Here is an 11,994-nt window from a genome sequence, read left to right on the forward strand (position 1 = left end):
AAAAAAATTACAAAAAAATATGTATGAATGACAAAGAGTCCATGGTCTGAAGGAGGTAGTAGTAGTCATGAAGACATACACATGGAGATAATTAATAAGAAAGACTGAAAAATTAATGTTTTAAGTAAGAACAGTGTTGCAGATACAGAAAGGAATGGTTTATTCTGCTTGAATCAAACTTTAACCTGTTTCTTAGAGGTAGAGCTTCAGAGAGAAGAATTGGTCAGAAAGATAATGGTGGCAAAGTGACATTCGGGTAAGGAACATAGTTTTATAAGGAAGTTTTCAGAGCAGAGCAATTTTACAGATCAGTAGAAAATTTAATGTAGGTGTTGTATGTGCATCCTGATTTGCATAATTCCACCTTTTCCAAGAAAGTCCCACCTTTTCCCTTAAAAACATATTAAATGATTCCTTTCTCATATATTTAACCTAGAAATGCTCCCACAAATCTTCCTTTTCTGAGACATTTTCAAAGTTAAGTAGCTTTCGATTTTGTTTTTACTCTCTTGAGGTAAAGATAGTTTTCTCACCCACTTACCTCCTCTGATGATTTTTTTACTAAGAAGGGCAAGGTCCCTTTGAGTCCTAATGGGACTGTAATAGTAACAAAACTATATCTAAATCATATTTCTGAAACAGAAGTAAGTGATCATAAGGATGTATGTGTGGAGTAAAGGATTGGTACAAAAAAAAATTAAAAGGGTGTCTCTTGAAACATTTGTTGTTAGGTGCCAACAAGTTGAGTATGACCCTATGAAACAACAGATCTGAAACCTATCCTATCTTGTGCCATTCTTACACTTCTTGACACGTTAGAACCCATTGTGGCAGTCACCATGTCAATCCACATGGTGGAAGGTCTTCCTCTCCTTCACCAACCCTCTATCTTTCTGAACATCATGTCCCCTCCTAGCAATATCCCTGAAGTATGTGAGGCAAAGCCTCATCGCCTTTGCCTCCAAAGAGCACTGCAGCTGTATACACTCTCTCCAAAACATATTTGTTGGTTCTACTGGCAACCCATGGGATGTTCAGTGCTCATCTCCAACACCACAGTTCAAAGGCATCAATTCTTCTTGAGTCATCCTTATTCACTGCCCTGTTCTCAGAGGCACAGCCCTTGATAAGAAGGACCATGGCCTGGCATCAGATGCAGCTCAATCTCTTAAAAACTCACACATATCTTTCAGGTTTTACACTAAGAATTTGGTTTTGCTCCAAAATACATATTTAATCTATTTTCATCCCATTTCTCATGCGCCTTCTAGTTCAAATCATTATCTCTCATCTAGATGTTAACAGTTTCCAACCAGCTCTCCTTCTCTTTGCACTTCTCCAGTCTGCTTTAGGAGATGCCAGGGTTATTTTAGAAAAGGAAATCAGATTTTGCCACAGTAAGCTTAAAATGTCTCAATGCTTCTCAGTGCAATCAGAATGAAACCCAAACTCCTATTTTTTATGGCCTAAGAGAAATAAGCTGGCTCACTGCAATCAATATAACCTTCATTATCTCCACAACTTTTGTCGCTGAAAATAACCCGAGTTTACTGAGACCTTTATGTTTCTCCGTAGTGCAGGAAATGCTCTTTTTCCATCTTTTCATATGTTTAGAAGCACAAATTACTCAAATGGTTAATTACTTGGCAACTAATCAAAAGGTTGGTAGTCTGACTACACCCACAAGTGCTTCAGAAGCATGGCCTTGCAATCTACTTCTGAAATGTCATAAGCATTGAAAATTTGATGGTAACAGAGTTCCTGTTAAGTAACTCCTAAGATTATCATGAATCAGAATCAACTTGGTGAGAACTGGTTTGTGCAAAAATGAAATCCTTCTCATTTCCTCAGATCTCAATTTAGATTTTGACTAACAAGATGGACTGACACAGAGACTGTAGCAAAGGACTCAAGTGTTTTGGAGATGTTGAGGATGAAACAGAATAGGACAAGATTCAGCTCTGTTCTGACAAACATAAGCCTACCAGCACAACCAGCACTTACCACAGCACATGGTTATATTAATGCTTACTTGTTTGTCTTCCCTGTAAGGAGTCCGTCTCTTCTATTTACCACTGTTTTCTCAGTATGAATGACTTTGTTTTTATGAATGACATGTTTAGTTTAAAAGATGAGAGATAATCATTAGGCAAAATTTAAAAAAGGGAAATACAAGCCTAGAGCTCAAAGCAAAGTTTTATGGTTTACATAGTGAACAAAGATAATAAAGTTTGGAGAATTCAAGTTTCAGAGGCTGAGTCAACAAGGTAGATCCATAATGTCTCATACCCTAAGGAAAATAACTGGCAATATTTCTGCCAATAATAAAATTTAAAACATTCAGGTAATAATAATTAGATATTGGAAAACTGTAATCATACCTATGAGCTTGACTATGATCAATACTTGAACTTTTCTGGTAAGATCAATGCTGATCAACAGAACAATTATGACTTTTTGTTGTTAGGTGCCATGGAGTCAACCATGACTCACAGAGATCCTATGAACAACAGATCTGAACCATCATCCCCTGTCCTGCACTGTCCTTACCATCCCAACTATTAATTGAGGGTCTTTCTGTCTCTGTTCTTTACCTTTCCCACTATTCTGTCTTTTCCTAATCACTGGCCTCTCCTGACAACATGCCCAAAGTATGTGAGATGAAGTTTCACCATTCTTTCTCTAATGGGCACCCTGATTACACTTCCTCCAAGACATACATGTTTGTTCTTTTAACAGTGCAAGGAATATTCAGCACTCTTCTACACCATCATAATTCAAAGGCAATGATTCTTCTGTCACCCTTATTAACTGTATGAATTTCAAATGCATAGGAAGGAGATAATACTGCCATGGCTTGGATCAGACATACCTTGGTCTGTTCTGTAGAACTTTGTAGAGGTCCTTGATAGCAGATTTTTCAGTTCAACCTACCTTTTTATTTTCTGACTGCTGTTATTATGGGTATTGATTACGGATGCAAGTAAAACAAAATCATTGGCAACTTCAACCTCTTCTTTATCATAATGTGGCCTATGGGTCCAGTGGTGAGGATTTTTATTGTCTAGATGTTGAGGTGTAACCCATATTGAAGTCTTTTATCTTCTGTAGCAAGTGTTTCATCTTCACATTCTTCAAGTAAGTTTGTGTAATTTGTATAATGCAAGGTTGCTGAGTCTTCTTCTAATTTGGATGCCACATTCTTTTCACATAGCACATATTAATCAATGAATAATTCTTAAATTATTTTCCCTCTTTCCATTGATTCTTGATTATTTGCTACTTCCTATTATGTTTCCATGATGTCGAATTCTTTTTGGTAAAATTACTATGTATTCTTTCCATCTTCTCTTGATTCTTCCTGCATCATTCAAAATCTTGCGCATAGAATCCTTCATTATTGCAACTCAAGGCTTGAATTATTAACATTGGAAGGTCTGTAGAAGTCAATTAACCAATAATTTCCAAATGACAGAAGCATGCTATTACAAACTAACGTATGGCTGTACAAAGGGAAAGGGCAGATGGGAACAGCTGAGTGTGACTTCTTAAAACTACCCCCATCAGCAGCATCTGCAACACAAGACCAATCCTCAATGAGGTCAGACATGTTCCTCATGCTCCCTCGCTTATTTCTCCCAATCCCAACATCAATCTTATTGCTCTAATAGGTCTGAAATCTAATGCAATATCTACACCAACTATACAGACTGTACTCACAATTATGAGGTTAATTAGGGAAGTGAAAAAGCTATAATCCGGGTTAGCAGCAGGATATAATCTCTTAGTTTTGACAGCTTCTCAAGCGTAGTCACAGACCCTTTCACCTTCAGTCTCATGGCTTATGTCAGTGTTAGAAAGTTCTCTTAGTCCTACTTATTATAGCATCTTCCCTCAGTCCTCCAGCAAGCTTGTGTTGAAGATCTCTGTTGTTGGTTCCATGAGGCAACACTCTCAAGTCAATTCTTAACAGGTATGGCATCTTCCCTCAGTCTCCAGTAAGCTTGGGCTGAAGACCTCTGTCTTTGGTTCTGTGAAGCAACTAGTCAATTCTTTCCTCAACCTTCCAACAAGAAAAACTATTAGCTATGTCTCCATCTCAAGGGCTCTGGCCCTTTCTTCCATTCCAGGAGCTCCAGCCCTTGCTCTATTTCATTCAGACAGTTGTTGTTGTTGTTGTTATGTGCCATCGAGTCGTTTGCGACTCATAGCAACCCTATGTACAACAGCCCTAAACCCTGCTCTATCCTGTGCCAATCACATTGCCTCTGACACACCCATCCCAATTACCCCAGTCACTGAATCAATCCACCTCATAGAGGGTCTTCCCCTCCTGCGCTGTCCCTTCACCCTCCCAAGCATGATGTCCCTCTCCAAGGACCTATCTTTCCTTACAACATGTTCAAAGTATGTCAGACGGAGCCCCAGAATCCTTGCCTCCAAGGAGCAGCCCGGATTAACTCTCTCCAGGATGGATGTTTGTTTTCTTGGCAGTCCATGGAACATTCAATACTCTTCTCCAGCACCACAGCTCAAAGGCGTCAATTCTCCTTCTATCCTCCCTAGTCATTGTCCAACTCTCCAATGCATAACAAGTGATTGCAAAGACCATGGCCTGTATCAGACGCAACTTAGTCTCCAGAGAGACACCGTTGCTCTTGAGTACTTTAGAGAGGTCCTTAACCGCAGACTTTCCCATCGCAATACGTTTTTTTATTTCCTGGCTGCTGGTGCCAAGAGTGTTGACCATGGCCTGTATCAGGCACACCTTAGTCTCCAGAGAGACCGTTGCTCTTGAGTACTTTGGAGAGGTCCCTAACAGCAGACTTTCCCATCGCTGCTGGTGCCAAGAGTGCTGACTGTGGAGCCAAGCAAACTGAAGCTGTGAACAATCTCAATCTCTTCGCCATCCATCCTGATGCTACCAACTGTTCCAGTGGTGAGAATCTTTGTCTTTTTGACATTGAGCCTCAGTCCATACTGAAGGCTGCAGTCCTTGACCCTCTGCTGCAAGTGCATGAGGTCCTCCTCAGTTTCGACAAGCAGGGTTGTGTCATCTGCATAACGCAGACTGTTAATAGATCTTCCACCAATCCTGACGCCACACCTCTCCTCATAGAGCCCAGCCTCTCGGATAATCTGCTCTGCATACAGGTTGAAAAGGTATGGAAATAGGACACATCCCTGGCGTACACCCTTCCAATTTTGAACCATGCAGTGTTACCCTGCTCTGTACTGACAACTGCCTCTTGGTCCAAGTATAGGTTTCGCATTAGCACAATTAAATGTTCTGGGATTCCCATTCTTCTCAGAGTCAGCCACAGTTTGTTATGATCCACACAGTAAAACACCTTTGCATAATCAATGAAACACAGATAGACATTCTTCTGCTATTCCTTGCTTTCAGCTAAGATCCATCTAACATCAGCTACAATCCCTAGTACCACAACCCCTTCTAAACCCAGCCTGGACTTCTGGCAGTTCTCTGCTGATGTGCTGTTCCAGTCGTTTTTGGATAATCTTCAGTAGAATCTTGCTTGCATGTGAAATCAATGAGACTGTTCTATAGTTTCCATACTCTGTTCCCTGTGTGATTTACTGCTTCTGAAAATCCATTGGAGGGTCAGTATGAGTTGGTTTCAATGAAATGTATAGGTAGGCATAGAGCAAGTAAACACTAAGAATGTATTATTTATTTTTTTTTCTCAAGTATTCTGAACTGTCATAATATTTAAGGAAATTTACTTATTACATAATGGCTGGAATTTTCCTATTAGATGTAAAATTATCATCAAAAACATCTCAGCCTAAACAATTTCATATTGTACTTAACAATATATGTAGATTACAGAAAAAAATATTTTCAGATTTACATTTTATAGCTCATAATTACTTTCAACTTGACCTACAAACCTTATTGCAATTTTTCAGTCTCTATCTCTTATTTTCATATGAATTACTACACATTAGTGTTCCCAATTTAACAATGACTAAGCCTATAATTCTAATTTCCATGCAAGCAAGACATCATAGGAAGGCTTAGTTTGATAATTTTAAGTTAGACAACCTTAGATGAGTCAAATAAGAGAAGTGCGAAATACAAAAAATCAGTTTTCTTATTTTTTTGGCTACTCTTTAGGCAAAACAATAAAATTACTTGAAGTGTGGAGGAAGGAAAAAGAGAAAAATTACTTCTGAAAGTTTATAAACTAGACAAGAGACTAGCTTTATTTTTAGAAAGAAAGCTTTATAACACAACCATGTTCCTATTATCTATCTTTGCTTTCACTACCATGGTAGAATAGTTGAAGTAAGACCATCAAGGTCATGAATCTTAGCAGAAAAAGCTTGTTAGACACTTATCTAGATCATCACTATAAAGAAAAGAAATTCTCAGCAAGTCAAAAGGTTTCATTTTTAAAATAAAATTAATACTACTTCTGTTTTATTGAAACTCTTGGCCATTAAGAATTGACTTATAGCTGATCCTCCATCAAGTTTTCAGAGGCTAAAAATTGCATGAGAGGAAAACTGCCATTTTTCTACCTTGGAGCCAGTGATTGATTTGAATTGCCAGAGAGGTTTTTGCTTTTGGGTTAGCAGTGTAACTTCCTATGGACTAAACCACTGGAGTGCCCTTTGGTTCTACTTGTTGTTGTGTCCAGTACAACATACATACATAACAACCCTATGAACAAACGATTTGAACCCTGTCCTATCCTATGCCATCCTCATAAATTCTGACATACTTGTGCCCATTACAGCAGTCACTGTGTCAATCTATCTGGCTGAGGCTCCTTCATTGATCCACCTTTCCATGCATGATATTCTTCATGGATATCTACTGTTAGTTACTCTGACCACTTTTTAACCCCTCCAATACTACTCTCTTGATTCAAGGCAACATCCTTTCTCCCTGCATTACTGCAGCTGCCTTTTTTCTGATCTTCTTGCTAAGCTCCTTAATCTACCACAGTCTAGCCTTAACTATGGTAGCAAGAATGATCTTTTAAAAACATATCAGATCATGTCATACCTTTGCTTAAACTTTCTAATGAAAAACCCCAACACACATCCAATTTCATACAGCATAAATGCCGAAGTACTTAAAATGTTCTCTGACAATTCTCATCAGTAGCTCTGCTAGGGGAAAAAATAGTGGGGGGCAATCTTATCCATCTGCAATTTATAAAGTCAGGAACCAACTGGAGGGTCAGTTATGTGTAGAATCTGACTCAATGGCATTAAGTTTAAGTTTGATAAAGCCTTATAAAATTCAGGTCATATTATTTGTTATCTTTTAGTAATGCCTCATTTCTTCACTCGTCCCTCCAATCACACTAACCTCCTTGCTATTCTTTTAACAGGTCCACTGTAATTCCTTGAATACTCCTTTCCCAAATATCTATTTAGCTATGTGGCAGAGTAAATCCAGTTTACTCTGTGTGTTTACTTAAAATCTCATCTTAGACTAACGTTTAGCTGGGCCAACTCTATCCTGGAACTGCAAGGACCTGGAACACTATTCTAATCTGTGGAAAGGAGGGAGAGAGAAGAGGCAGCACTTAGGAAGTTCTGGTGGCCTTTTGGTAAGAAGCTGCAATTGGAAAGGCACACGGTTCAGAATCCATCAAATGTTCCACAGGAGAACACTGGGTAATTTCTTCATGTGCAATTTACTGCCTATGGAAACCCACTGGAGGGTCAGTTATTGTGACTCAGTTCCAACTTGGTGGTACACAACAAAACCTCCAAGTGCACTGCTACTAAGCCAATTTTGATTCATGGCAACCCTCCATGAGGTTCCCAAGGTTTTATAGGAAAACAGATTAATGGGCTCCAATTTACAACCTTTCAGTTACCAGCACAACATGTAATGTATAGGCATTTGAGCAGGAGGGAGTAGGAGAGAACAACTTGCAAATTAAACAACTCCAAAGCTTTAAAGTGCTAGAAGAACGCTTTCAAAAGAGAAAACTACCAAAATCTACATTTTTTTAGGATAAGATTTTGTAGAAGACTGCTATAGAAAACTTCCAAATCAACTTTTAAAATACAAAACTTCTGTGGCTTATGGTCTTAACAACCATTTCAAAATATTTTATCTTGGGCAATCATTCATAGGGTCGCTATGAGTTGCCTACAACTCAACAACACTTAACAGCAACAACATCAATATAACTTTATATATGGAAAACTTCTAGATGCGATTTTATAAATATTTACCCCAAATATCTTATAACTTGTTTCCATAAGATTGTAGCCAATCTTGCATATCTTGCCAATTCAAGGCAGTTAGACTATGAAATAACGCCAGAGTTGATGTCACTTTACTAATGCAGCAGCATAAGTGCAGTAAATCAGTGTCCTGTACCTATTACCATAATTCCAAGTGACTGTCATTGATTTCAGTAGCAATCAGTTAAAATGCAAGACCAACAAGTAATAACTTTTATAAATACACACAGATAAACACATATATTTGTCTTAAAATCTTGCTAAGTGGCAAACTTTGAGAAGTTACATATCCACAGTATAGCTATATTCTTTGAAAAATCTAGTTCATTTAGTATCTTTTAAAAACCAATCATTGATTTGTTTTTCAAAGTTCTACTTTTAAGAAGTTGGAACCAATTCATAGCTGACCCTCACAATATCAGTTTGGAGACTAAGGTGTGCTTGATCCAGGCCATGGTCTTTGAAATTACTTGCTATGCATCAGAAAGCAGGACAATGACTAGGGATGATAGAAGGAGGATTGATGCTTTTGAGCTGTGGTGTTGAAGAATATTCAATATACCATGAACTGTTATGAAAACAAACAGATTTGTCCTAGAGAGGGTGAGACCAAGCTGCTACTTGGAGGCAAGGATTCTGAAGCTTTGTCTGACATACTTTTGGACATGTTGCAAGGCAGGACTAGTCCTTGGAGAGGGATGTTATGCTTGGGAGAGTAGAAGGACAGCACAAGAGAGGAAGACCCTTGATAAGATGGATTGATTCAGTGACTAGGGTCATGGGGGTAGGAATGTCAGAGACAATAAAACTGGCACAGGATAGAGCAGGGTTTAGGGCTTCTGTACATAAGGTCGCTATGAGTTGAAGGCAACTCGATGTCATATAACAACAACAACTTTAAGAAGGGCTTATCTAAAATATGCAATAATATCTTAGTCTCAGGGCAAAGAATAAGGATGATTTTTTGGCTTAGTATACAATTAAGCACTTTGTAAATTAATGTGGCTTAGTTATAAGGACTTGTGCTGCAAATTCAAAGGCACACAGTTTGAATCCATCAGCTTCTCGATGGGAGAAAGATGGGCCATATCCTCCTACGTGATTTACTGCCTCTGAAAACTTTCTGGAGGGTAAGCTATGAGTTGGTTCTGACTCCATGGTGCTTAACACACTGAACACAATTTACTGAGTATACTGTGTGTCAAATTATTATGCTCAGTGCCCACATGATCTTTAATTCTCACAAAACTCCTATAAAGTTGGTAATTTTATCTGCATTTTATATAAAAAGTTATTAAGGCTCAAATAAGCTAAACTTAAAATTGGAGTCCAAGTCAGCCTATTCCAAAGCTTATGTTGAAATGATTATCAGAACGGCCTCCTTCAATTCTTCTACTTCTTATAAACACAGATTAAAATGTACCTTATTCTCCCTAGCCAAATAAAATATTTAAAAAATGTTAACTGATTACAACGGACATAAAATATTCTTAAATTTTTAGTTTTCCACATAGTTACTTGGTGATTAAAGCTATTGTTACCAGGCAGAAGGGAGACGTTTCAAAACCACTGCTGCTTTGCAGCATCTGCTACCACTAAAGATTTGCAGACTTAGGCACCCTACGGAATAGTTATCTTGTGTTCTTTAGGTTACTAGGACTCAAATCAACTCAATGGCAGTGATGTTGTTGTTGTTGTGAGGTGCCTCAAGTTAGTGCCCACTCAGTGACCCCCTATCCTATTGTATTCTATACCATCATTCAATGGAGGGCAAAAACTTTAAAATGCAATCCATAAGGGCAGATGTCCAGAGACACATTAGTTAATTGAGGCAATATAGTATGTATTTTTAAAAAGAACAAACAAAGAAAATAATGAAAAGAGAGCTGAGTTCTATTAGACGTATTGGAAACGTAGCCCTATGAATTCATACAACTTGGACCCATTTAACCTTCACATTTCATTTTTATTATCTGCAATACAAGGATGATGGACCAAGTAACCCAAATGACTGTAACACTTCATGCTTCTAATTCTGCCGGTTCTTAACAAAAAACATATATGGGAGAAAGGGAGGGGCAATGGCAGCAAAACGTAATTACTTTGAAATTAGAATTAAGATTTACTATACCAAAATTTCCCCAAGCAGGTAGGTTTTAATTAAATGGTTTCAAAATAACAATACCGAATAGGTATTAATTATTTGCATTACCAAAGTGTTTTACATACTACATGCTTGACTGATTCTTCTGACTCCAAAGGCTATGCTGTTAGCTTTACCTAACCTCACCATAATCTTCATTAAATCAATTTAAATTATGTCTCTTGTGTTTTAACAGCAAAACTTATAAATCAGAACGAATTACTAGTACAATGTGCCCCCAGAGACTAGCCAAATGCAGGATCTGAATGTTTCTATTTCATTATTAATTATTAATAAGACACTGCATAACTCAAAATCCTGTCTTAGTAACATTACACCAGCACAAGAATTGCTGTGATTCTTTCAAACTGTAATAGATATTACATCACCTCAAAGGGGATACTTTCTGTCAGAAAACAATTTGAAGTAAGTAAAACAATGTACTGAGTACCACGCCTAGTCACATAATTAAAATACAAACAACCAAGTTACTTTAGGAATTAGCCACCTTGACTCTGCAGTGGGGTGCCCACTATCCAAACTCAGGCGAAAACGTTAATAAAAAGCAACAACATAAAACCTTGAAGGAAGACTAGACCCAGGCCACCAGAGCACTTCATAGGAACAGACACGAGCACATCCTCAGTGTCACGCACTGCAGCCCAACAAGGGGCCATCCCTTCTTTTCCGACACAGCCTCAGAGTAGTCTAGAATGGGTGAGTATTTAGGGGTCAGCTGTACTCTCTTAGTCAACCTCTCCACCTTTCAGCAGATAGAGCAGCTTTCTGGAAAGTCCAGTTACAGAGAGCTCTCAGCATTGGGATCAAGGAACAGGATGGGGCTTGGGCAGCAGTCTCACTTTTGCAGAGCAAAAGAAGTGACGGCTGGAACTCAGAGCCCAGACAGAATACCTTGCGTCCAGCGGCAAAAGATGGTGTCAGAGAGACCAGGGCTGCTCTTGGTGCCCCACACTAGCTCCATCAGCTCTTTAGTCAGTTCGGACATGATTGGGTACCAGCTAGGTCTTCGCTTTCAGGACTCCCGCCCCGGAACATGGGTAAGGGGCGTCTCGGGAGTCGAGAGTCGCGGTAGCAGCAGCGGCAGATGAGCGTCAAGGTTAGACGAAGGAAAGCGAAGGAAAAGACAGAGCTAACTACATGCAAGTATCCAGCGGCTGTCAAGACTAGCCGAGTGGCAGCGAGTTTCCCGTACCGGAAGTGCCGAGGCCACTTCCTGTTCTTCTTTAGCTCCCGCCCCTCCACCCCGCAGGGCCAGAGCCACCTCCCCGGAAGCGGAAGCGGGGGTGGGAAGAGGCTTGGGCTGCCGAAGTAGTGGTTGGAAGGTATTCTGGATTCGGAGGCAGGTTCTTTGGGAAGGTGTTAGTTCTTACTTTGAGGAAACTTATCTGGTGGGTGTTGGCGCTCTTCTGCCCTCTTGGAACGCTTCCTCTCTTAACTGTGAACTATTCTAGAGCTCAGTTGGAAGTTCTAAGATCAAAGACCCAGAGAACATAAACCTCCTTAAAATTTGTGCTTTTAAGGGGAGCTCTGGTGGCCTAGTGGCAAGAAGCTGCAACTACAATCTCAGAGGTAAAGGGTTCGAATCCACCAGA

At 39.2% G+C, this 11,994-nt stretch overlaps 1 protein-coding gene across 1 annotated transcript in view; it reads right to left on the minus strand.

Moving 5' to 3' along the window:
* Positions 1-11,514, minus strand: part of FAM188A (family with sequence similarity 188, member A) — a 135,208-nt gene extending 123,694 nt beyond the window's left edge. Inside the window, exon 1 of the mRNA XM_006894322.1 lies at positions 11,294-11,514. Coding sequence (XP_006894384.1) covers positions 11,294-11,387 — 94 coding nt within the window. The 5' untranslated portion in view covers positions 11,388-11,514. The remainder of the gene's footprint in view (positions 1-11,293) is intronic.
* Between the last annotated feature and the right edge of the window lie 480 nt (positions 11,515-11,994).

The sequence above is a fragment of the Elephantulus edwardii genome, unplaced genomic scaffold (assembly GCF_000299155.1).
Source record: "Elephantulus edwardii isolate Elephantulus edwardi_28Jun2011 unplaced genomic scaffold, EleEdw1.0 scaffold00139, whole genome shotgun sequence".
Lineage (NCBI taxonomy): Eukaryota > Metazoa > Chordata > Mammalia > Macroscelidea > Macroscelididae > Elephantulus > Elephantulus edwardii.